Here is a 26,683-nt window from a genome sequence, read left to right on the forward strand (position 1 = left end):
ACGCAGGAACCGGTTCCCACCTAGGGACAACCCGGTTCCTGGTACAAAAAACCAGAGAATCAACATTTTTGGATTGAGTGGGAACCGGTTCCCGCCTGGGACAACCCGGTTCCTGGCGTAGCAAAATCAGTTTTTAAGCATTTTTTAGGCCTCGGAGCCATTCGCACTCAATTCAAAAACGTTCCATTGGCAATCAAAACGAACAAACATTGAATATTAATGCTATATGAGCCACATATCAACAATTATGCTAAGTGCGACGCGTCGAGCAAGGCAAATATTAAGCTAAAGTGCAACACATGCATTTATACAAACACTTTGAGTGCGTCACAAGCAACATACATGCACATCAACAAATATGCATACAAAATCATCAACGAATCACGGATTCAAACACGAACATCACAATTCATCATCAACGGATATCAATCATAAGCAATAAACATCAAATCTAACCATAATTCTCATGAACATTATCGATTCGAGCAAAAAATGAACAAATTCACCGATCGATCATCATCAATCATCCATAAATCAAGAATAAGTAGATCTAGATTTGAATTCACATAATAATCAACAATTAAGCACTTAATTCAAGATTCGAAGGCATACCGGATGAAGATCCAAACCGAAGCGCGAACACGAGTACGATACGAACGCGAACACGATACGAACTCGAAAACGAAATCCGGAGTGAGAGAGGGGGAGGGTGCGCGCTATGTAGTGATGAGAGGAGAAGAATTCGAATTTCGGATCTTGATTTCTTCAATCCATCTTCATGATCTTGATCCAAAATTGATGAATATTCATGAAAGTTTTATGTGATTTGTAGTTTTGATTCAAGAGAATTGAGAGAGAATTGAGAGAAAGTGTTTGTGATCTTTTTGGTAAATTGAAATTATGAGAGTCCTCTCCTGATTTGTGAAGAGCAAAATGTTTATATATTGTCAACACGAAATGTCCAAATTGCCCTCGGTGCGTCTTATTTTGGCTCGTTTTTAAGGAAACTCGGTTCGGCTCTCAATTCCGGAACGAAACCAATGCCACTGTGAAGATGACCAAATTCGTGATTTTTTTCCGCGAAAATCATCTCAATCCGATAAGCGATGAAGAAAATACGCGCGTTTGAATGGCTAGAATCGCCGACTCATCTGGTGCGACTGTGCAGAATTTTGTGAGCACCGCTCAAAGAACTCGATAAAACCCTATCTTTGGCTCAGAATCTGAACAGGCATGTGTGACGAAGAATCGAAGCTAACGAAATTTCCAAGAAAATGCCGCCGGAGTGGACTTCATACGATAAAAATCGAAGAAGTTATGAATTTTCAAACTAGGCGCGACATACTCGAAACACACTTTTTACCGAAACAATGCGACGATCCTTAAAATTCTGGGAATTTCCCGTGCATAATTGACCTTTGGTCCGAACATATGAAATCTTGGTAATGATGATACAGAGGTCCAGTTAAATTTTCAAGTGAATCCGACGAGCGGATTGGGAGATATGAATTTTCTGAGGTCCGAAACCCTACATTCAGCACTGTTTTTCACTGTGAAATCTCAAATAATTTGCAAATTTGACGACCTTCCTCAAAGAATTGGCTTCCGATCCAAACACGAAAGTTGTAGATATCGTCGAAACAGTCAAGTTCACGTGGGGACTTAGCTAATATCACCTTCCAAATATGACCTGCGAATTTTCTCGTATTTCCACTGTTTAAACCATTTTTCACGCCTTTCTTCTTAAACCCATGAAAACTCTTTATTCTTTTTCTTCGATTTTAGGATGACGAAATAAACGTCATTATTAACTTATGGCTCCAATAAAGAGGGCAAATTTTGGGGTGCAACAACAACCACCATTCATCCATAATTTCTTACCGTAAAACCAATTTCCAATCCCCAGCAAGTCATTATTCCCTTTTATGGGTCGTAGGTTTGTTGATTTTACCCCGGTTTTGAGTCGTGAGTCCGTTATACTCGCCCTGGATTTGAGTCGTGAGTCTGTTATACTCACCCCGAAGTTGAGTTGTGAGTCCGTTATACTCATCTTAGTTTTGAGTCGTGGATCTGTTGATCTCACCCTGGTTTCGAGTCATTTTTCCTTGTTTTCAATTTTTGGGTCAGTAGATCCTATCTTTCCATCAAACCCGTACTTTCCAATCACATTTTCATACAACAACCATTCTCTTTGAGAACCCTATATTGGCACCGTCACCGCGTCACAAGCTATCACCGTTCACCCACTGTAAATTTCTTCCACTAGAAAAACAAAAAAATTCTCTTTCCCCAGTAGATGTCAAAACAAAAATAAAGATAAAATTTACACCATCTTCTCTTTAGGACAAATTTCTGGCACTTGGATATTTAATCTTCTTCTACCTCGAATGTTCGAAAGGCTAGCGCCAATCTCACCTTCAGGTTTAAGACGATTAAATAGGGGCAGCTGTCATACCCCAAATTTGTCCTACCCCTTTACTTCTGACTGGTTTATACTTCCCATTTCATCTGCATACCTCCATTAGGGCATTTGCACACTTTGCATTCATTCATTAAATAAAACATATAAAAGCATGGGATCAAGGGTCATAAAGCAAGCTGAGGTTTCACTTAGGTTTTGGCAAGATTATTTATCTCCTCAAGGATTATGTCTTGTACATGATCAAGACTATGATTGGTTCAGATCTTGAAAAGCACATGATCAGAGGGATTCTATTCACATGGAATGTTTTGATCTAGGGTTTATTTCCCTAGGCATTTGGTGGTCTCATTATGATTAAGAATGCTTGGTGGTTCAATTGGAGATGTTATTGATGTATTGATAAAAAAGGGACGTGGGGATCATTCACAAAGTTTTTGACTTTTTGACTAAAGTCATATTAATCCATATCTTTGGTTACCATTCCACTTGGATTGCTTCGCTCAAATTTGAAAAGGTGGAAGAAGATTGAATTAACTACTCGAGAGACAAAGTTTTCTTACAAAGTCAAAGTATCATAGCTTCAAGTTTCACTGCATCATCATGTCACTAACTCCGTTTCAAAATTAAGAGAAAGAAAGTTTGTTGTAAATACTTAGAGTGCTACCTTTGAATTCAAAAGCTAACAAGATGGAAGGCGTTAACATGCTGGCAGTAGGACTAAGGCATTTCAATCATCATTACCATCATATTAGTATCATTACAAAGTCAACTCCATTACAACCTTACCATTACTAAAAAAGACACGTCGCTAGAAACAATTACAGAGGCAAGATCATCTAGTATTTACACATGTTTTTCATCCCAAGCCTATTCTACAACCCTTGACTTAATCTTCAAATTCCTCCTCGAGCTCCCATTTTGCTTCAAACTTTGATGTGTACCAGACTTACAAGATTTGAACCCAACATTCCAGGCCATGCCCTTCTTCAAATCCCACAACCTGCATACATATTACTTACCACCAACTTGCAGCCACTTCTTCACTTGTTAAAAGTAACCTACATAATCACTTTCCCAAATAGAATCACAACAGTTCAGCATCAAATCCTGCACACACTCATAACAGAAATATAACCAATTCAGCTCCATACTAAGAGAAAAAGAATAAAAACCAGCGCCATTCAAAACCAGTTCAAAAATTCAGAGGCAAATCTCATTTGAGTCCAACTCAACATAACAGAAAAAAACCACATTTCCTAACTAACTTGTAATACCTGTTAACTAACCTAGACTAATTCAAATAAGTTGGTTAGCATTCTATAACTAACCCCTAGTAACACTTCTAACTGTCAACCTAACAGAATAACCACCAAACACTCTCAAACCACCATTTCTAACCAAATCTGAACTGTGCCCTGCATTTGAAAAACAAAATCAACCATCACACATTCAAATCTACATCAGCCTGCAACTTCAAATCGAATAACCAGTTCAAAACATCATCATCATAAAGCATCGCCATCGGGAGCTTACCACCACGTTGTGTTTGACCATACATTCACAGTTGAAACCTGCATAAACAAGAAAAGAAATCGAGATCAAAATCAACATTCGTGCCGTGACAGAGTTTATTCCAAGACAGAGTTGCACAAGTCCAAAAAATGGAAGAAATACGAGTTCAAGTCAGAAGCAGCTCAGATTGCAATAGGATAAAAGGAAAAAGGCTCAGCAATAAAAAATCAAAGACGAATAATAGTATAGAAGGAAAGTCAGAAAGAAATCGAAAACAATTGCCAGCTCAGTATAAATCTCACAACAGAATTTCACAAGCAGTGACTGATTGTCATCTCAACGACATCCTACTCTAATTGAATTCAGAAGTGTAAAGGCTGGGATTGATTGAACTCCTGACAACTTGGTGAGGCTACAAAACAGAAATCCAACTAACTACCTCTTAAACAATAACTAACATTCTGAACAAAAAAGAAGAGACTTTAACTAACTTCACTCACTGAGTTGGGCTGAGTCAACAAACTGAGTCAAACCTAACCGAATCCGAGCCTGTCAATAACTAACTCCGACCCTGACTCTAGACCAAGCTCTATCCGAACCTCACTCTCTCAACTTCTATATAACAGAACCTCCCTCCACAATTCAATTATACACGCCATTTTTTCTCACACGCATCCACTTCACCATTCTACACGATTCATTCTTTATCACCATCTTCACCTCACTCTCCACGCCATCACCCTCATCCCTCTCCCTCATCTTCTTCCCATTCACCTTCCATTCACTCTGCAAACTCATCTTCTTCACCGTCACTAAAGCATAATAACCGACCTTCATCAGAGTTTCACCTTTGAATTCTGAATGAAGGCGTGCTGAACTATCCTCACGTTCTCTCAGCCTCTCTATCTCACTGAACAGCGACAACAACAACACTCATAGAAACAAAATTTCAGAAGAGAAGAATGAGAAGCAAGAAGAATAAGTAGTGAAGGAATTCGAAGTCGTACCTGTTTGGAGCTGTCCCTGGTATTTTCTTTCCATTTGCGCCGGTGAAGCATCGTCGGAGTATCTCCAACCGGTAAGTCGTTATCCTTCCTTTGATTCATGTTTATATTGTTGTTGAGTTCACGATTAGAAAGATTGTGGAGAGATGAGATCACGAATTTGAGTGAGGTGAGAATCGAGCTAAGTTGAATCGGAGATGGGAGATGCGAGAAAGAGCGTGTGCTCCGTCCGATTTGGTTAGCGGCGGCGAGAATTGATCGGAGGGAGGGAAGGCGCCGTCGCCGTTTTTTGTTGAAGTGAGGGAGACGAGTTCTGAGTGTATACGAAGGGTCACAATTCAAACCCTAAATCCATTTTCTTCTTTTTTTAATTGCTTATTTCTTTTTATTTTTATTACGAAATCATGATGATTAATAAATCTGGATACAAAATGCATTGGGCCTTCACCGAAATTCAACATTAACACCCCACCATGGTCCATGACACGCCATTTTTGGCCAAAAACTGATACAAAACTTTGTTTGGGCTTCAATCTCCTGGGCCCTGCACCCTTTGCTAACTGCACCCTATTTCTGCATCTTACCCCCCTGATCATATATTTCTCTTATTAGAATTAGCATTTCTTTCTCTAGTTTTCTTTTCATTACCTTTTTAGGCTAAAAAACAATAAAACCATTAAAATTGTATTAGATTTTTAGGCTTTGATTTTAGTTTAATTGATAAAATTTCTCACATTAAAAACTCACAAAAATAGTAGTATTTTAGGTTAATTTTTGAATTGCCTCTTTCAATCTTTTATGTCATTTCCATGTTAAATTTTGTATGTTTTTTAGTATGATTTTGTTGTGTGACTTTGGCCATATTTTTGGCCTATTTTGTTTGTATGCTCCTTTTAGAATCTACCTCGTTACCATGTTCACCATTAGATTTAGAGTTCCTTTGTACATAAACAATAACATTAGGCTTAGAAATTAGGCTAGTCCCCCTCTTTTCATTCCTTTTTCTTTTACAACATTAAAACATCTAATAAATATCAAAATAAAATCCCTTTAAAAAATACAAAGAAAACACTTAAAAAACATTAATAAAAAAGTGAAAATCATTAAATAGGGAATGGAAGCTTGATTCTCCCTTGCTTAAGGGAATCATTCGAGTGCTTGGATCTCCCTTGCTTAAGGGAACCATTCAAGCATAAGTTCCCAATCTAAAAAACACCAACCAAAGAGTAACTCGAGTTTCCCTTGCTTAAGAGATTTCCTCGAAACACTCAAAATCTCTCTCTCAACTCTTTTTCTTAAGGGCAATGTTATTTCCGCTCGTACGCATCGTAGGTCGATCCCTTATGCGAGAGCGCGAACGTTAACTCCGCCCAACTAAAAAACACAAAAACAAACAGAAAATCGTGAGCCGAGCTACGGTAACTCTGATTCCTGAAAAGGATACGTAGGCAGCGGGGTAGGGCCCGTGCGAGTACAATTGTTTCTTTTCCCTACATTTTGCATTCATTCGCATGTAGACATAGATATAGTATACACCCTTTAGATAGAAACAAACATAGGTGGATACCATCGAGTACGATGGGCGCGAGGGGTGCTAATACCTTCCCCTCGCGTAACCGACTCCCGTACCTAGATTCTCTGGTCGCAAGACCCCGTTCTTATCCTTTGTTAGGTTTTTTGATATCCCTTTCCCTTATGGGATAAATATATTCGTGGCGACTCTGTTCATTTTTCGCGAGCGTGCGACAGCGCCATGGTCCTTCAGACATGGCTTCAGGATAAATCCAACGGCTGGGGCATGACGATACACCATACACCTGTGTAGATGCATGCGCTAGAACTGCATGAATAACACAACAAAATAAATTTGAAAAAAATAACATAGCAAGAAGCTGGGGTTCATGCTCTTGCGTAGCAATCTCTTGGACAAAACGTGCTACCACATGCTCATGCCCTAACAATGGTATCTCATGATCCCTGCGTCCGAACTTCAAAAAAATAATTCAAATACGTTCTAAATGATTACATGAACCTGAATGCATGATTGGAATTCCTCAAAAACATGTGAATCATTGAAAACAATCTTGAAAAAGGAAGAACAAACCGTTGGGGTGAATGGAGTTATTCACGATACTTCAAGGTTTGTTAATGGACGGGATCTCTTCCTGGGAGGTCAAGGGACCTGGCTCAATCCTTAAGAGCGCTTGAAAGTGGCTGCAACCTTAAAAACGAGTCTCACCTTCTTCTTGAGTTTTTTGAAGTTTGGTTAGGGTTTTTGGAGCTCTAGGTTTTTCGTTCTTCTTATGCTGCATATGTTGTACATATATGTAAGAGTAGTTTAGGTCAAACCAAGGGCTTGGATACTTGGCATTTGGAGAAATTGAAAAAATCATGTGATTTCTTTCTATTTAAGGCCAATTTGATTCAATCATGTTTCAATCTTTCTCAACCAATCTTGCATAATTTTTTCAGATCATATTTGCTCCATATTTAATTAAGAAACCAACCAATCTCATATCTTTTATATTTTCCATTATTTATTTTATTAAATTTTTAATTAAAATGAATATAATTAAAAATAAATAATAATGATAATAGTGAAAATATGGCGTGGTGGGCTTCTAAATATACCATGGACATGTTTAAAATCAAGAAACTTTGGACCATTAGTAAAAAACTAGAACTTTGCCAATTAGGATTTCAAATTTTTCTTTAATTTTATCCAACTTGTATCCATCATATCTCTCTTAATATTTATGGTATGGAGATGTTCTAGGACTTTTTGGAAAGCTCAAGATGTCCTCTACAAGCCACTTTGGAACACTTTTTGCATTTGAGGATTTAATCTTGAAGATATGGCTCCTGACAAAAAACTGCTTTTTGTGAACTTTCAAAAGGACCTGTAATGTTTTGGCCGATATCTCTCAAATGAAGCATTTTTGGCCTTGGCTTTTGATTGGGAAATTTCTGATGAACCATGTGAAAGTTATGGCTGGTCAAAGTTTAGTTGACTTTTAGGTCAAAAACCCTTATTTAGAAACTTTAGGTTTTGTTGATTTCTAAACTTTCCTTGATGAATCATGACCAACCCTTGATTAAATGAAGAATGTTACTTCAAAATGTTGATGTTGACCAAAAATCAGGAGTTTTGACTGTATGTTGACCATAGTTGACTTTTAGGTCAAACTAGTCGACTATTGAAAATTTGAGCTGTTGACTGAGCAATCTTGTGAATCAGAGCTTGAAACTTAGTATGAGGATACTTTAAAGCATATGAGAGGCCATGAAGTCCAATGAGGCGTCAGAAACTGATTTTACTTTGAGAGAAGCAAAACCCTAATTGGAGGCTCGTTGCTTAGGAGACAGGTAAGTGAGCCCAACTCTTGCATAGTCTTCAGTCATGTGATTCAAAATATGATGAAATATGATGGGCAAATTTTGGGGTATGACACACTCCCCCCTAAGCTCATGTTTTGTTGACTGGGTAAGTCTCAATCCTTGCTGGCAGCGTTTATACAGGTGAGTTGGATTTATTTGATTGCCAAGTAATTTATAAATTAGGGTTCAAAGTTCATATGTGTTCATCATCTTTTTCTTTCTTCTACTGTTCATCGTTCATCTTTCTTGCTCTTTCTTCTACTTCTCAGCATACGCGATTAACAACGTCAGCTAGAAACTCAATTGGAGGCAACAGTATAAGCCATACGTATCCAGGTCCACCCAGATGCGGATGCGAATGTGCTATGAAGATGTGGGTATCGAACACAACTCGAAACCGTAATCAGAGGTTTTGGAAATGTTGCAATGCTGGGGTAAGTTTGTTGTTGAATATCCATATGATTTCTGATATGTTCTTCCTTCGACCCCCAAATTCTTGGTAATATGTTTGTAATTTTTTACAGCAGAATGATAATAGCTACGACTTGTTTCTATGGGATGATGAATTTGGTGACTCAACCACTCAGAATTAGGCTAATTTTCAAGGGTTTTGCAAGTTGTTTGACAAGAGAGAAATGCTGTTACAAATTGTTTTGAAGAAATTAGAGAAAGCAAAATTGAAGGTTTAAGTTTAGAGGAAGACAAATTTTATGATGAAGTTGGCACTTGTTCTGTCTTGATTTTTTTTGCATTGATGTACACCTTAATGTAATTTTTTATGTATTATGAAGTTAATATAAAGGTTTCTACCAAACTATTGTGTTCTTGTATTATTATTGCAAACTTTTTTTAACATAGATAAAAATAATTAGGTAATAATTATGAAAATTAAAAAAATATTCATTTTCTTATTTTACTTATTTTTTAAAATAATGTTTGTGTGAAAAATTCCCCTATAAAAGCTTCAATATAGCTCCAACCATTTTCACCAAACATTGAGAAATTTATTTTGATAAGTAAGATGGGCTCATTTTCTTTATTGTGTATCTTTCTTTTAATACTCATTATGGGTAATAGTCATATAACAAAGGCTCAAGACTTGCCAGCAGATTACGTGAACACCCACAATTTGGCGAGAGAAGAACTAGGAATTAATATGACAAATCTTGTTTGGGATGACAAACTTGCTGATTTTGCACAAAATTATGTTAATCAATGTAAGGATTGTAAGCTGATCCCTTCAAACAAAGAAGCATACGGGTATGGCGAGAATCTTGCAATGAGTGCTCGCAACCTGAGCAGTGTAGATGCGGTGAACTTGTGGGTGGCAAAAAAACCCCTTTATAATTGGTATATAGGTAGGTGTGAGGGTGGCGAATGTGGTCATTATACCCAAGTGGTTTGGGGAAGTTCACGACATGTTGGATGTGGAAAAGGGAAATGTGATGATGGAAGAACATTTGTTGCTTGCTATTATTATCCTACTGGCAACGTTCTTGGAGAAGTTCCATTCTAAGTGTTTTTTTTTTGTTTAATCACAATAATTTGATTATGTCTCATGTTTGTGTAGCAACCTGCCCTAAAAATAAAAGATTTTAGAGTCGCCACCTACGCATTTAAGAGATCTGGGTAAGATATTATATTCGGGTCAAGGGAAGGTGTTATGCACCCTTAACCCTTTCCTAAGGTTTTGAATTTAAAGGTGAAGGTTTATGGCTAAATGTTAAGGTTTAATAGCTAAAGAAGTGAATAAGGTGAAAAGTGAGATTTTGGGGAAGGAGAATCGCCTTGGTCATCCAAGTGCCTATGTACCTCCTTATGGAGGATCAGAATCTACGTAGTTCGGGGCAGGGTTGTACGCCTTAGAATTAGTATAAAGTTTGTTTGAAGGTATTTTGAGTTACCTTATCGTAGTTTTGAAGTTTGTGGTTTTGCAAGGCATTTTGAATTACCTTATTCGCAGTTTCGAAATTCGCAATATTGAAGAGATGAGTGTTTTAAGATTTGGCGTACAACCCTGATTTTTAATATGCACTATTAATCGCAATGATCAATAGGTTTGATCACCATAATTAATAGATTAGTAGTGGATTGCTAACAATTCTAATCGATAGATTCGATTATCACTAATAGCAAATAAATGTATTTTAAAAATTAGTTATTAATTTTATCGTTACTCCGCATAATCAATAGATTCGATTACAAATAATAACGAATTGATAAAGGGAAACATGCTAATCATCGTAACCAATAAGATGGTTAAAACCTTTTAGCAAAATAAAATGTATTTTAATTTATATTAATTAAATAATTAGATAATCGATTATTACCCATCGCGACCGATTAATTTGGTCGAAACGAATAATAAATAAAATCCTAGTATTTTGGCCAAATGGCCAGTGGGATTGAGCAAACCCTAATACATTGATAAACCTTTCTAGGGTCTTTTGTGATTTTTATAATTAAAGTTGATTAACATAAATTAAATCGAATAGTCGAAATAATCAGGAAAATAATTCTAAACCCAAATTATAACCCTAATCCTAATTTAATTTTACTATTAATTAAAATAAATTAATTACATTAAACAATATCAATTGATATTTAATCTAAATATTTAAATAAATAAATAAAAAAAATATGTAAAAAAACCTGGTAATAATCGTGTACAGCGCTTTATGAGTATCCATAGTGGAGGCGCAGTTCCTGGCCTTTAGATCTGATTGTGATGGAATCCTACGGCGAAGAACTGAGGGTGTATTGAGAGGTTCTATAGATGCTGCGCACTAGATTTTGAAACAAGAAAAGCAAGAAAAATAATGGTAGCAGCCTGGGTTTGAACCCAGGCCCTGGGACTCCACTCCATCCATTTCTTGCCAATTGGGCTATTGAGTTGCTTCGATATTCAAACAACCAATAATTAATAAATATCAATTAAAGATTCTCGGTTGAATTTTCAACAAAAATCCACACGGGCCCACATGCAGTGCTTGTTAACGAATAAGAAGAGGAGAGATAATGTGGAATGGTTGGCCAGCGAATGAGATCCAAACACGCACGCAGTCAATGAGTCTTTGCCACTGTTCATCATCTCCATCCTGCGTACTTGCGGATTTAGCCACGGTCTTTGCTGCACATATACCTGTGGATTCTCCATAATTTCGTATTCATCCATGGCCATGCTTGGAAACCTGCAAAACGAACGAAGCAAGGAGAGAGAAACATCCAGGCTACCTAAAACGGGGTCTGCGAGTTCATTGGTGCACTCCGTTTGCCCTGAAAATACCTGCACAGTGCCATACTAACAAATCGAAGCTTGAAGCTCCATTAATGGAAATTGCTTATTTCTACGCCAAAGCTCATGATTTAGGTACCAGACACGTTCTAATGATCATTACTAAGAGATATAAATCATCAAAATTTATCCATGAAGCATGTATTAAAAAAAATCAAAATAAAATACAAGAGTGAATGAGAATACGAGAGATGATCTTTCTGTGTGTGTCAGATTAGCTCCTGGACTTGGTTCGAATCCTACGACCTTCAGGAAGAAGATGAAAAGCTTTTCATGGCCTGAACCTCCTCATCTCTCCTCCTTTACTCATGCCCTAGTTTAGGAGAATTTTTTTAGTATGTGAACCCGAGCTCTTGGCTGCCTCCCTTCGTCCCCATTTTGCTTGTAGAATCTGGAGTATATGTGAGAGAGATTAGGGTTTTCCATGGGCTTGGATCGTTAGGTTCATTAGAAGGGAGAAATTTGATATGAAACTTATATAATTTCTTTCTATTCTTGGCCAATATTTTCCCTTCAAGCACCAAAGAAATTTGGACCTCCTTATAGTGTTATTTGGGCCTTTACTTGATCAAAACCAAAGCCATACAAATTGGTCCATTAATTTTAGTATTTTATTGGGTTAATGAACTTTTTGGTCCTTCTAAATATTTCAGATTTCGTTTTTAGTCCCTTCAAAATTTTCCTTTACGAAATCGTCCCTTCAAATTTTTTTGTCTAAACTATTGGTCCCTAACATCAAATTTGCTAGAAATTAGCTACGACTTTAGCCACCGATTAGCTACGAAATTTGACGTTAGGGACCAATAGTTCGAAAGAAAAATTTTGAAGGGACGATTTCTTGAAGAAAATTTTTGGAGGGACTAAAAACGAAATTTAAAATATTTAAAGGGGCGAAAAAGTTCATTAACCCTATTTTATTTAATTTATTTAGCTTTTATTTGAATAAAATCTAAATAAATATGAATAAAATAAAATAAAAACATACAAATGTGAGGATGGCCTTGGAGGTCTTTAATAGGCTCATGATCATGTATGAAATTAAAATCTTAGGCCCATTAATCCAAAAATGCAAAATTGTGCAATTAGGGTTTCATGTATATCTTTAAAATTACTCAACTTCAACCATGCGTATCTCTCTCAATTTTAACCCTATGGAGGTGTTCTTGATCAATTTAGAAATCTTAGAGCGTCCTCTACATAATCATTTTTGTTTCATCTCAATTAAGTCTTCCATGTTCATGTATGCTTCATTTGAAAAAGATGACTTCTGATTGACTTTCAAAAGGACCTGTAACGTTTTTGTCCATATCTCCAAAATGGTGCATTTCTTGATTTTGGGCCCAACATCAAAGTTGTGGAGGATGTAATTTCCTTGAGAATAAACTTTGTTTGGACAATTTTTGACAAACCATGTGAGAGTTATGACCAGTCAAAGTTTAGTTGACTTTTCAGTTAAAAAACCCTAATTTGAACCTTTGACTTTGTTCATTTCTGAGTTTTTATTAACGAATCATGATAAACCTTTGATTAAATGATGGATATAACTTCAAATACTTGATGTTGACCAAAAGTCTTGAAGTTTGACTGTATTTTGACTATAGTTGACTTTTAGGTCAACATAGTTGATTATTGATCATCTGAACCATTGACTGAATAATCTTGTGATTCAAAGCTTGAAAATTTTCCTGGAGATGCTATGAGACATATGAGATACCTTGAGGTCCATTTGAGGCCTTAGAGATTCAAACTCTTTTGATAAAGTGTAAACCCTAGTTTTAGAGAACCTGGATTAGGAGGAACTTTGTCTGATAGAACCATGAGTGCTCTTGGACCTTTGATTGAATATAAGAGGGAAAATTTTAGGGTATGAAAGCTGCCCATGTTCAATCTTCTTAAACCTGAAGAGTCAGATAGGCACGTCTGCCTATCGTGATCTAATGGTAGAAGATGATTGAACACTGAAGTGCCCTGAAATTTGCATTTGTTGGGAAGAAGTTCCGTGGGAGATGGGCTTAAAGATGCCATCCAAGGTAAACACCCCTATTTTTTGAATGTGAAGCAGATGCTTTTTGGAAGGAACCACGTGTTTTGATTGTAGCATGGCCTAAAAAGGCAACCTTAATTTTATGCAATGTCATGATGCATGTGATGTATGATGCAGTGAGCTTCTCAAAATAAATGAGAGCAATGTATGTATATGCATTATGTAGGAATGAGGTATGTAATTGAATGATGCATGATTGTTAGCTATGTTAGTTGAAGTATGTTATTAACTTTGGAAAAGAAAACTAGAACCCTTGTTTGTTATCGGTGAAGTTTGAAGAAGATCACTGCCGAGGGACTAACGGGATGAATAAACCCGATTGAGGAACCCTTTGAAAAAACCCTATTATAAAACCCTTTGTAAAAATCCTTTGTAGATCATTATCGTAAAATCCTTTTGTAGTCTTGAAGAAGATCATTGCCAAGGGACTAACGTGATGAATAAACCCAATTGAGGGACCCTTTGTAAAACCCTTTGTAGATTCTTATCGTAAAACCCTTTTGTAAAACCCTTTGTAAAACGCATTGTTTTTTTGAAGTAGATCACTGCCGAGGGACTAACGTGATGAACAAATGTATCTATCGATAGCGAAGGCTCGCAGTTTGTTGTGTAGAAGATAATTAACTTGCTATAGTGCTAGCAAGCTTTCGAAGTTTGGTATTGAAGGATAGAAAAACACTTAGAAAGGGGGGAGGGGGTTGAATAAGAGTGACTTTAAAAACTCTTAAGACAAAAACAATTAACACAATTATTTTTATCCTGGTTCGTTGTTAACGAAACTACTTCAGTCCACCCCCTTAGAGAGATTTACCTCATCTGAGGATTTAATCCACTAATCAATCTTGATTACAATGGTTATCCACTTAGAAACACTCTAAGTCTTCTAGAGTATATTGATCACACCTTGATCACTCTAGGAAAACACCACTTAGAAACTTCTAAGTCTTCTAGATTCTACTGATCTCACTGATCACTCTAGGAACCTTTTACAAATCAATGTAAAATAAATGTTTACAAGAGTATTCAAATGCTTCTTAGAAAGCTATAATCACAACTGTGATATTTCTCTTAAGTTCTAAGCTTAATTCTCACTAAGTTAATACAAGTGAACTGAGATTGAAGATGAAGTTCGTAAGTAATGAAATTAGCAACGTTTCAGTATATTGCAAGAGTTTTTGTTATGTGCTTTTGATCAGAACTTCATATTTATAGGCGTTTTGAGAAGATGACCGTTGGGAGCATTTAATGCGTTGCGTGTTTCGTACAGCTCTGCATTTAATGTTTCACTCTTTTGTCAACTACCTCGAGCCATGCTTTTGCTGCTTCTACTGACTTTGCCTTTTGTAGCTTCTAACGTTCCTTTTGTCAGTCAGCGTAGCCTGTCATCTTGTACTTGCTTCTGATATGATGTTTGTAGATACAATGTTTGAATAATCAGAGTCAAACAGCTTGGTGCAGAGTATCTTCTTGTCTTCTGACTTTGAAGTGCTTGAGCGTGATACCATAAGAACTTCAGTGCTTCTGCTTCTGATCTCATGTTCTTCTGATGCTTCATAGACCATGTTCTGATTCTGCATGACCATCTTCTGATGTCTTGCGAGAGCATGTTTTGATGTTGCAATCTTGAACCTTCTGAGTTAGTGCTTCTGGCATTGAATTGTGCGTACTCCTTATATAATTCCTGAAATGGAAAATGTAAAGGATTAGAGAACCACATTGTCTTATACAAAATTCATATACACTGTTATCATCAAAACAAGAATATTGATCAGAACAAATCGTGCTCTAACAGGTATAACCCACTTACTATAGTTCTAGTAAGTCTTCGTAGTTGGTATAACCCACTTACTATCGTAGTTTTAGTAAGTCTTCGTTGTTGGTATAACCCACTTACTATCGTAGTTTTAGTAAGTCTTCGTAGTTGGTATGACCCACTTACTATAGTTCTAGTAAGTCTTCGCAGTTGGTCTAACCCACTTACTATCGTGGTTTTTAGTAAGTCTTCGTAGTTGGTATGACCCACTTACTATAGTTCTAGTAAGTCTCGTAGTTGTTCTAACCCACTTGCTATCGCAGTTTTTAGTAAGTCTTCGTAGTTGGTATGACCCACTTACTATAGTTCTAGTAAGTCTTCGCAGTTGATCTAACCCACTTACTATCGCAGTTTTTAGTAAGTCTTCGTAGTTGGTATGACCCACTTACTATAGTTCTAGTAAGTCTTCGCAGTTGGTCTAACCCATTTACTATCGTAGTTTTTAGTAAGTCTTCGTAGTTGGTATGACCCACTTACTATAGTTCTAGTAAGTCTTCGCAGTTGGTCTAACCCACTTACTATCGTGGTTTTTAGTAAGTCTTCGTAGTTGGTATGACCCACTTACTATAGTTCTAGTAAGTCTTCGCAGTTGGTCTAACCCACTTACTAACGTTGTTTTAGTAAGTCTTCGTAGTTGGTATGACCCACTTACTATAGTTCTAGTAAGTCTTCACAGTTGGTCTAACCCACTTACTATCGTAGTTTTAATAAGTCTTTGTAGTTGGTATAACCCACTTACTATAGTTATAGTAAGTCTTCGCAGTTGGTCTAACCCACTTACTATCGTAGTTTTTGTAACCCCAAAATGATCACTTGCTATAGTTCTAGCAAGCTCACCTGCACCAACAGGAATCACTTGCCCTGGTTCGGACAAGTTTACCTGCACTAATAGGAGTCACTTGCCCTGGTTCGAACTAGTTTACCTGTACCAATAGGAATTACCTGCCATGGCTCTGACAAGCGCACTTGTATAAAAGGAATCGTTTGCTATGGTTCTAGCAAACTTACCCGCACCAAAAGGAATCATTTGCTATGGTTCTAGCAAACTTACCTGCATAATTTTCTCTGGCCTATCTGGAGAATTTATAAATATGAGAGCCAGAGACCAGGCGTTGTATATGCTGTCTGTACCAAGTTAGCGTGCGAAACATAGTGTGTAGAGCGTAATTTGTAAAGCATAGTGTGCGAAGCATAGTGTGTAATGCGTAGCATGTAAAGCGTAGTGTGCGAAGCATGGTGTGTGATACGTAGCGTGTACATGCCTAATACCGACGTTTGCACCATGTAGATGTCTTATGATGTTGACTCGAATGCTTATGCTGATGTATATGTATATATGCTAATGCTGATGCAAATCCCAAGATTTTATCTCCTTAAGCCCATTGAACCTGTTTAAACCATATTTGCACCTATACCACGGCTATGCTTATTCCGGCTTGGTGATATGGATAATGCTTATGCTTATGCGTATGCGTAGTTTGTTTATGAGTGAAATGAACAACAAGGTTGCTATCATCGGTAAGGCTACCGGGATACATCAATCGGGTGATTGGGGTGAATATCTCTGTAAGGTTGCTATCATCGGTAAGGTTACCGGGATACGTCAATCAGGTGATTGGGAATAAACCAACAGTAAGGTTACTGTCATCGGTATGGTTACCGGGATACGTCAATCAGGCGATTGGAAATAAATAAACAATAAGGTTGCTGACGATGGTAAGGTTACCGGAAAACTCCAAATTGTACGGTTTAGGGAATGAACAATTAGTGAGATTACTGATAACGGTAAGGTTACCGGGAAGCAGATGGACAGTATGGTTTAGCATCCGAGTGATGACTTGGATGTTTTGATGTATGGGATGTTTGTTAGAATGAATCCTAATTCGGATTGTATTTGAATGATCGTTGATAATGTCTTTGTGATTGCAAAATATCCTTTGTAAAATGATTGTGATATGTAGTATGCGAACGCCTCAGATGATAGATCGTTGATAACCAAAGCGTATATAGCTTGTTAATGTTGTAAGGTTGTTGGATGCTAGCGCGACTTCCCAATCCCTGTTTTTGCATTTTGAAGATCGTAGTTAGGATGAAAATTTGTTCGAGGTTGTAAAGTGTGAGGATGCCTTTTCCTTTTGCTGTGTGCCTTGCCCCGGTTTGACCCTTTGAATTACTCCACACTTTTTGATTTTTTTGAATTTCTCCACGCCTTTAACCTTTTGCAAATTTGCACCTTTAACCACTTGAAATCCTCCACACCTTTATCCTTTGGAAATTCTTCACGCCTTTAACCTTTCGAATTTCTCCACACGTTTAGCCTTTTGAGGTTCTCCACACGTTTAGCCTTTCGAGGTTCTCCATACTTTTAACCTTTAGAGGTTCTTCACACCTTTAACTTTTGAATTATTCGCCATATGGATTTGATATTCACTGCCCCAATATTTTCGTGGAAGAAGATGCCATCTGATCTCTAGGCCATGAAGGAAATGCTTAAACATTTATATTGAAGGGTATGCCCATGATCTCCAGGACATGGAGGGTTATCCATGGTGTTTTATCCATTTAAATTTCTCCCATGTTTGACATGCCCATGTTTTGTTGTTGCTTCGAGATGTGACCCAAGTCGATTGAGCCTTAGGATGAATGCCCCTTAGTTAATAGGATCTTTGATTGCATGCCCCTGTAGTCCTTGAAATTTTGCCCCTGTTTAGGAGAACCCTCTAGACGTGGTTTCCCCATTCAAGAGTCTTTATTAGAAATGATCGCCCTTGAGTAAACCAATTTCGAGATCTCCTCGATGCTAAGTGTATATTCGTAGATGATGTTGTACCCTTTGAGAAGTAACTCCAATGCAATGCGTGTGCATGTTTTGAAATCGAAGTCCGTTATGAATTAGGACTGGATGATTTAGAAATGAATGTTTGAAGAAACATAGTAGTTATGAATAGTTTTAACAAACCTAGTTGTCAGTATAACAAAATCCTGCTCAATATGCTTTCGTAGTTAACCTTGCCTCAATTAAGACTTTTGAATGTTGTAACTTGGTCTGGTTCATGGTTTAAGAAACAACAGATATAAGGCTCAAAATTTATTTAACCCACCCCTTTCTCCTTGATGTTCTCCCAATTTTAAAAATTCTCCTAATCCAATGAATGTGCTCTGTATGTAAGAGAATCGTTTCAGTTTTGATCCAAGCACCGAAAAAAAATGTTGTAGAGATCCAAGCATTGACGGGAAGCTTCGATGATTTAGCAGTCACAAGATTATCCTTTGTATTTCGCCTTTGTTTTTTTATCCCTTTATTTTTGCATGAGCCAATTCCTTTGAATTTGATCCATCGGGATGCCCTAATTTTTGCCTAAGTCATTTTATTTTCCATTTTGACTTAGCGGGCGCTTTTCTCCTTTTTTGTTTTGAATACTCCTTTGGAAATATTGATCCTTGGATTTTGAATGTTGTGACTGCCATGTTGACTTTGATTTGTAAGCTTCGAATTTGATACACCCTCGATGATGTATTGAGGAAGAAGATGTTGTGCATGTTATCTCCATTGCTTCCTCAATCTTGGATGAATGCGAGGAAGAAGATATGCTTGAACATTTTCTTTGGTTGATCCTTGTGCTTGATCTTTATGCTTGAACCTTTGTTTGACCCTTTGCTTAGATTGACTGATTCTCTTGACAACCAAAATACACCATTGAATTGATCGAAATCTATCTTGCCCCTGGTTAAAATCAAGGTTTATTTGAAAAGTAGAAACAAACTCCAACTCCTGGCTCGATGGGGTGACGACGGATTAACATCCTTATATCTCCACTGTTTAGGAATTGAAACAATGCCTGTACATCGTCGGCTCGGTCTTACCTTGAAAGCATACGTTTAGCGAGATTTAGTTATTTGTATTCGTCATTCTCCTTTATGTTTGTTAATAACCCTAAATTTGAAATTGAAAATAGAATAGAAGTGTGCGAGTGGAAATTCGTAGTAGTGAGCGAATGAATTGACTCCAAAACCTGCATGGCTATCCCATTAGAATTGTTAATCCGAAGGTACAACTTTTATCCTGAGTAACACTTAGCGATCGAAGGGGTTGAAATTCCGAACATGACAAAACCTATTGATCCTAGGGACAATCTCCTTTGTAAATCCGTTGACCTTGTTTTACTCCTTAGTTCCTAGACTTGTAGAAGTAAAGGGTAACCTCGAATTCTCCTTGGGCACGTCAAACCTGTCGAGAATATATTGTTAGCGATGGGTTTTCGTCGTTTCAGAACTTCATGAGTTTCCTTTGACTGAACCTCTTTTGACTTTTCTAAGGATAGTATCACACCGTTCGTAACCTTCTGAATTCGTAGATTGATAAAGAAAATCTATGACCCTTTTGCCCCTTGGTGAGGAGTTAACATATGTCCTCTTCCCTCCATCGTAAATGTGCATCTTCGTTCAGGGTATTGCCCCAGTTGGACTGACCCTTGCCCCCAAGTTATCGTAGGGCATCCTTGTATGCCTTGCTATGTTCATAGATGAACCCCTTTATGACTAGATACCCCTTGAGTGTATCTATGAGGGAAATTCTTTGTTGAACTAATCCTTGCTCGACGATAACCTTTGTTGTATTTACAATCCTGTTACGACAAGGCCTGGACATGTGGCTGGCATGGTGAAAGGCATCCTCTTTTTTCTTAGTAAGGCTCATTCCTCCTTTCTCCATAGTTTATGATCCTCTTTGGTCTTCTTCGTGAGTCTCGGGAAATCGGCTAGCACGGTAAGTGTGAATTCGGGCGAAGGTGCAAATGTAAATATATGAATGCATGAAAATGCGAATGCATGCGTACGCAAAAGAATCCTTTTTTTTGCGTATTATAACTCCTTGTATTTAATGCAATGCAAACGTGCGACAAGTATAACCCTAAGGATAGCCTATGCCGATTTAGAGGTGACATTAGACCCTAGTGAAATCCTTGCAAGCTAGATGTTATGACACGCCAATGGAAATCCCTTAGATTGAGGAGTATGCAGAAGGTAGCAGCTGATGACCGTTAAAGACAGTCACCGAATCTCATGGCCATCGAGAGGCCATTCAACATGTACCAATGAGGTTGTCCCTCGTGTGAAGGTTCTCTATGCAGAACACAACCTATCTAAGGACGATATCGGACGAAGTGAAATCCCTACAGGCTAGGGATGAAAGATGCATAAATGAAAATCCAAAACCCTGCAAGTTAGGGGATGCGCGGGAACGGGCACGTGGTGATTGTTCAAGACAACCACTAGATCTTATGGTCGTCGAGAAGCCAATCGACATGCGTTAATGAGGGTGTCCTTCAGGGGAAGGACACATCGTTGTAAAAACACATGGACATAAAAGAAAATCCCTACAAGCTAGGAGTGCGTAGGAGCAAGCACGGGATGACCGTTCGAGACACTCAGTCACCAGATCTCATGGCCATCTAGAGGCCAATGGACGTATGCTAACAAAGATGTCCTTCGTGCGAAGAATGTGATCTTAGAAGTAGAATCCCTGCTGGCTAGGGAGTGCGTAGATATAGGCATAGGGTGGATGTTCAAGACAGCCACTAGGTCTCATGGCCATAGAGAGACCAATTGACGTGCGCGAATGGAGATGTCCTTCGTGGGAAGGACATGATCTTGGAAATAGAATCCCTACGGGCTAGGGAACGCATATGAAGACCTGCAAAATTAAAACGCAAGTATTCGCAGTATATAATAAGCAAACATATAATATACACCTAAGCACAAAAGCCCTAAGTTCATAGGTTCGACATGACGGCTTGGGGAGCCTACCCTTCCCATGGGTATGTTCTAGAAGGTCTCATGGGGTCGTTCGTAGCCTCCGAGACTTTTTGTCTCTTTGGATTTTAGAACAACTCATTTGTCCATGAGGTTCGAGTTTTAGGGGTAGATTCTCAGAGAGATCAGCCAAATACCAAGTCCCGCCCTCAACAAAGTCAAGCCTCGTTTTGGACATTTCCGAATATTCAACCCACTCTGAGTGGAATTATCAATAAGACTCGTAGGCGATGCAAGTCCCCCCTGGTCTTAAGGATAATTTCCACACTTAGGTTTTAACAACAATTTATATCCCGAAAATGTAATAAAAAGACAACAATTTATATTCAAAAATACAATAAAAATAAATATGCAATTAAACAGATATTTATTTAAATTACTGTAAATAAATGAAATTGCAAATGAATAAATAAATAAATAAAAATTTAAAAATTTAAATAGAAAATGAAAAACCTAAATCCTAAACCAAAACCCTAAAATGGCAAATTAGCCAAACCCTAAAAATTTCCCCAAAAACCTAAATAATTTACCAAAAACCTAAACCCTACCAAAACCTAGGAGCATAATATTCACCATTAAGTGTATCCCCAGCAGAGTCGCCAGCTGTAGCAACCTGCCCTAAAAATTAAAGATTTTAGAGTCGCCACCTATTCTACTAGGGCGAATAGGAAACCCTACGCAGTTAAGAGATCTGGGTAAGATATTATATTCGGGTCAAGGGTAGGTGTTAGGCACCCTTAACCCTTTCCTAAGGTTTTGAATTTAAAGGCGAAGGTTTATGGCTAAATGTTAAGGTTTAATAGCTAAAGAAGTGAATAGGGAGAAAAGTGAGATTTTGGAGAAGGGGACTCACCTTGTTATCCAAGTGCCTTCATACCTCCTTATGGAGGATCAGAGTCTACGTAGTTCGGGGCAGGGTTGTACGCCTTAGAATTAGTATAAGTTTGTTTGAAGGTATTTTGAGTTACCTTATCGTAGTTTTGAAGTTTGTGGTTTTGCAAGGCATTTTGAATTACCTTATTCGCAGTTTCGAAATTCACAGTATTGAAGAGATGAGTGTTTTAAGATTTGGCGTACAACCCTGATTTTTAATATGCACTATTAATCGCAATGATCAATAGGTTTGATCACCATAATTAATAGATTAGTAGAGGATTGCTAACAATTCTAATTGATAGATTCGATTATCACTAATAGCAAATAAATGTATTTTAAAAATTAGTTATTAATTTTATCGTTACTCCGCATAATCAATAGATTCGATTACAAATAATAACGAATTGATAAAGGGAAACATGCTAATCATCGTAACCAATAAGATGGTTAAAACCTTTTAGCAAAATAAAATGTATTTTAATTTATATTAATTAAATAATTAGATAATCGATTATTACCCATCGCGACCGATTAATTCGGTCGAAACGAATAATAAATAAAATCCTACTATTTTGGCCAAATGCCTAGTGGGATTGGGCAAACCCTAATACATTGATAAACCTTTCTAGGGTTTTTTGTGATTTTTATAATTAAAGGTGATTAAAATAAATTAAATCGAATAATCGAAATGATAGGGAAAATAATTCTAAACCCTAATTATAACCCTAATCCTAATTTAATTTTACTATTAATTAAAATAAATTAATTACATTAAACAATATCAATTAATATTTAATCTAAACATTTAAATAAATAAATAAAAAAATATGTAAAAAAACTGGTAATAATCCTGTACAGCGCTTTTGAAGTATCTATAGTGGAGGCGCAGTTCCTGGCCTTTAGATCTGATTGTGATTGAATCCTATGGCGGAGAACTGAGGGTGTATTGAGAGGTTCTATAGATGTTGCACACTAGATTTTGAAACAAGAAAAGCAAGAAAAATAATGGTAGCAGCCTAGGTTCGAACCCAGGCCCTAGGACTCCACTCCATCCACTTCTGGCCAATTGGGCTATTGAGTTGCTTCGATATTCAAACCAACAATAATTAATAAATATCAATTAAAGTTTCTCGGTTGAATTTTCAACAAAAATCCACACGGGCCCACATGCAGTGCTTGTTAACGAATAAGAAGAGGAGAGATAATGTGGAATGGTTAGCCACCGAATGAGATCCAAACACGCTTGCAGTCAATGAGTCTTCGCCACTGTTCATCATCTCCATCCTGCGTACCTGCGGATTTAGCCACGGTCTTTGCTGCACATATACCTGCGGATTCTCCATAATTTCGTTTTCATCCATGGCCATGCTTGGAAACCTGCAAAACGAACGAAGCAAGGAGAGAGAAACACCCAGGCTACCTAAAACGGGGTCTGCGAGTTCATTGGTGCACTACGTTTGCCCTGAAAATACCTGCACAGTGCCATACTAACAAATCGAAGCTTGAAGCTCCATTAATGGCAATTGCTAATTTCTACGCCAAAGCTCATGATTTAGGTACCAGACACGTTCTAATGATCATTACTAAGAGATATAAATCATCAAAATTTATCCATGAAGCATGTATTAAAAAAATCGAAATAAAAAAACAAGAGTGAATGAGAATACGAGAGATGATCTTTCTGTGTGTTTCAGATTAGCTCCTGGACTTGGTTCGAATCCTACGACCTTCAAGAAGAAGATGAAAAGCTTTTCATGGCCTGAACCTCCTCGTCTCTCCTCTTTTACTCATGCCCTAGTTTAGGAGAATTTTTTTTAGTATGTGAACCCTAGCTCTTGGCTGCCTCCCTTCGTCCCCTTTTTGCTTGTAGAATCTGGAGTATATAAGAGAGAGATTAGGGTTTTCCATGGGCTTGGATCTTTAGGTTCATCAGAAGGGAGAAATTTGATATGAAACTTATATAATTTCTTTCTATTCTTGGCCAATATTTTCCCTTCAAGCACCAACGAAATTTGGACCTCCTTTGGGCCTTTACTTGATCAAAACCAAAGCCATACAAATTGGTCCATTTATTTTAGTATTTTATTTAATTTATTTAGCTTTTATTTGAATAAAATCTAAATAAATATGAATAAAATAAATTAAAAACATAAAAATGTGAGGATGGCCTTGGAGGTCTTTAATAGGCTCATGATCATGTTTGAAATTAAAATCTTAGGCCCATTAATCCAAAAATGCAAAATTGTGCAATTAGGGTTTCATGTATCTCTTGAAAATTGCTCAACTTCAACCATGCCTATCTCTCTCTCAATTTTAACCCTATGGAGGTGTTCTTGATCAATTTAGAAATCATAGAGTGTCCTCTACATGATCCTTTTTGCTTCATCTCAATTAAGTCTTCCATGTTCATGTATGCTTCATTTGAAAAAGATGACTTCTGATTGACTTTCAAAAGGACCTGTAATGTTTTTGTCCATATCTCCCACATGGTGCATTTCTTGATTTTTGGCCCAACATCAAAGTTGTAGAGGATGAAATTTCCTTGAGAATAAGCTTTGGTTGGACATTTTCTGACAAACCATGTGAGAGTTATGACCAGTCAAAGTTCAGTTGACTTTTCAGTTAAAAAACCCTAATTTGAACCTTTGACTTTGTTCATTTCTGAGTTTTTATTAACCAATCATGATCAACCTTTGATTAAATGATGGATATAACTTCAAATACTTGATGTTGACCAAAAGTCTTGAAGTTTGACTGTATTTTGACTATAGTTGACTTTTAGGTCAACATAGTTGATTATTGATCATCTGAACCATTAACTGAATAATCTTGTGATCCAAAGCTTGAAAATTTGCATGGAGATGCTCTGAGACATATGAGATAACTTGAGATCCATTTGAGGCCTTAGAGATTCAAACTCTTTTGGTAAAGTGCAAACCCTAGTTTTAGATATCCTGGATTAGGAGGAGCTTTGTCTGATAGAACCATGAGTGCTCTTGGACAATTGAGGGACCTTTGATTGAATATAAGAGGGCAAATTTTGGGGTATGACGGTTTGGTGTTGAAATCTTTCTAAATAATAAAATAATGTGTAACTGCATTCATTTTGGTGAAATTTAATAATTTTTGCAACTCGTATTCACTAACTCATCTCTCCTAAAAAACTATAGATTATAAAATTTATCAATTTAATAATAATAAACTATATTATTCTTTTTAACTACATTATTTAAGTAACTCTTGTACGAATATTTGATTATATACAAAAAGTTGCAATTCTCTTTATGTTGTGAGATGTTTCAAATTACTGACCTTTAAGTTTAATATATTTTAAGTGTGATTTGGAACTCCTCCAAGTTTTTTGAACTTATTAAGGGATTAAATAATTTGAGTTACCGAACCGAATTCTTGTTTATCACTTTTTCTATTTAGATCTTGGTCCTTGTTTTGGTTTGTCACTTGGTTTATTTTGACGAGGATGAATTGTTATTTATTAATGGTTTTATTTATATATTTGTTCTTTACATACCTTTTACTTGGGGGTGGTTGAATTTTTTTTATACTTAGTTATTTCTTTTTAATACATCTTATAATAATAATAAATTATTCCATGTTTTTCTAGGTAATAATAATAATTTTTTTGTTTTTGTAAATAATTACCATTGAAAAATATTTGTTTTATTTATTTTTTAATATTTAGCTAAGATAAATATATTTTCCATATTTTGTATTAATTTATTTATTTATAACTAACACAATAAAAAATAAGTAACATAAGTAGTAAATGATATTTTTTTCGCTAAACAAGAATATATAGTGCCAAATATTTCTTTCTTCTACTATTCATCGTTCATCATTCTACCTCTTTCTTCTACTTCTCAACATATGCGATTAACAATGTCAGCTAGAAATTCAATTGGAGGCAGCAGTACAAGCCATACATCTACAGGTCCACCCAGATGCGGATGTCAGCGTGTTATGAAGATGTGGGTATCGAACACAGGTCGAAAGCGTATTCGAAGATTTTGGAAATGTTGCAATGCTGGGGTAAATGTGTTGTTGGATATCCATTTGATTTCTGATATGTTCTTCCTTCCACCTCTAAGTTCTTGGTAATATGTTTATAATTTGTTTCTGCAGAATGATAATAGCTACGACTTGTTTCTATGGGATGATGAATTTGGTGACTAACCACTCAGAATCAAACTAATTTTCAAGAGTTTTGCAAGTTGTGTGACAAGACATAAATGCAGTTACAAATTATTTTGAAGAAATTAGAGAAAGCAAAAGTGAAGGTTGAAGTTGAGAGAAAGACAAATTTTATGATGATGTTGGCACTTGTTCTTTCTTGATTTTTTTTGCATTGATGTACACCTTAATATAATGTTTTATGTATGTTGAAGTTAATGTAATGGTTTCTACCAAACCATTGGGTTCTTGTATTATTATTCACAATGTATATTTTCTGAATGTTGAAGATAATGTAATGGTTTCTATCAAATTATAATAGTTTATATCAAATAATTTG

General features: G+C 36.7%; 1 protein-coding gene across 1 annotated transcript; it reads left to right on the top strand.

Moving 5' to 3' along the window:
• Positions 1-9,382: 9,382 nt before the first annotated feature.
• LOC131636206 (pathogenesis-related protein 1-like) lies at positions 9,383-9,832 on the top strand. The gene has a single exon (XM_058906849.1). It carries the CDS (start codon positions 9,383-9,385, stop codon positions 9,830-9,832), a length of 450 nt encoding a protein of 149 aa, XP_058762832.1.
• Positions 9,833-26,683: the final 16,851 nt, after the last annotated feature.

Source organism: Vicia villosa, unplaced genomic scaffold (genome assembly GCF_029867415.1).
Source record: "Vicia villosa cultivar HV-30 ecotype Madison, WI unplaced genomic scaffold, Vvil1.0 ctg.001663F_1_1, whole genome shotgun sequence".
NCBI lineage: Eukaryota > Viridiplantae > Streptophyta > Magnoliopsida > Fabales > Fabaceae > Vicia > Vicia villosa.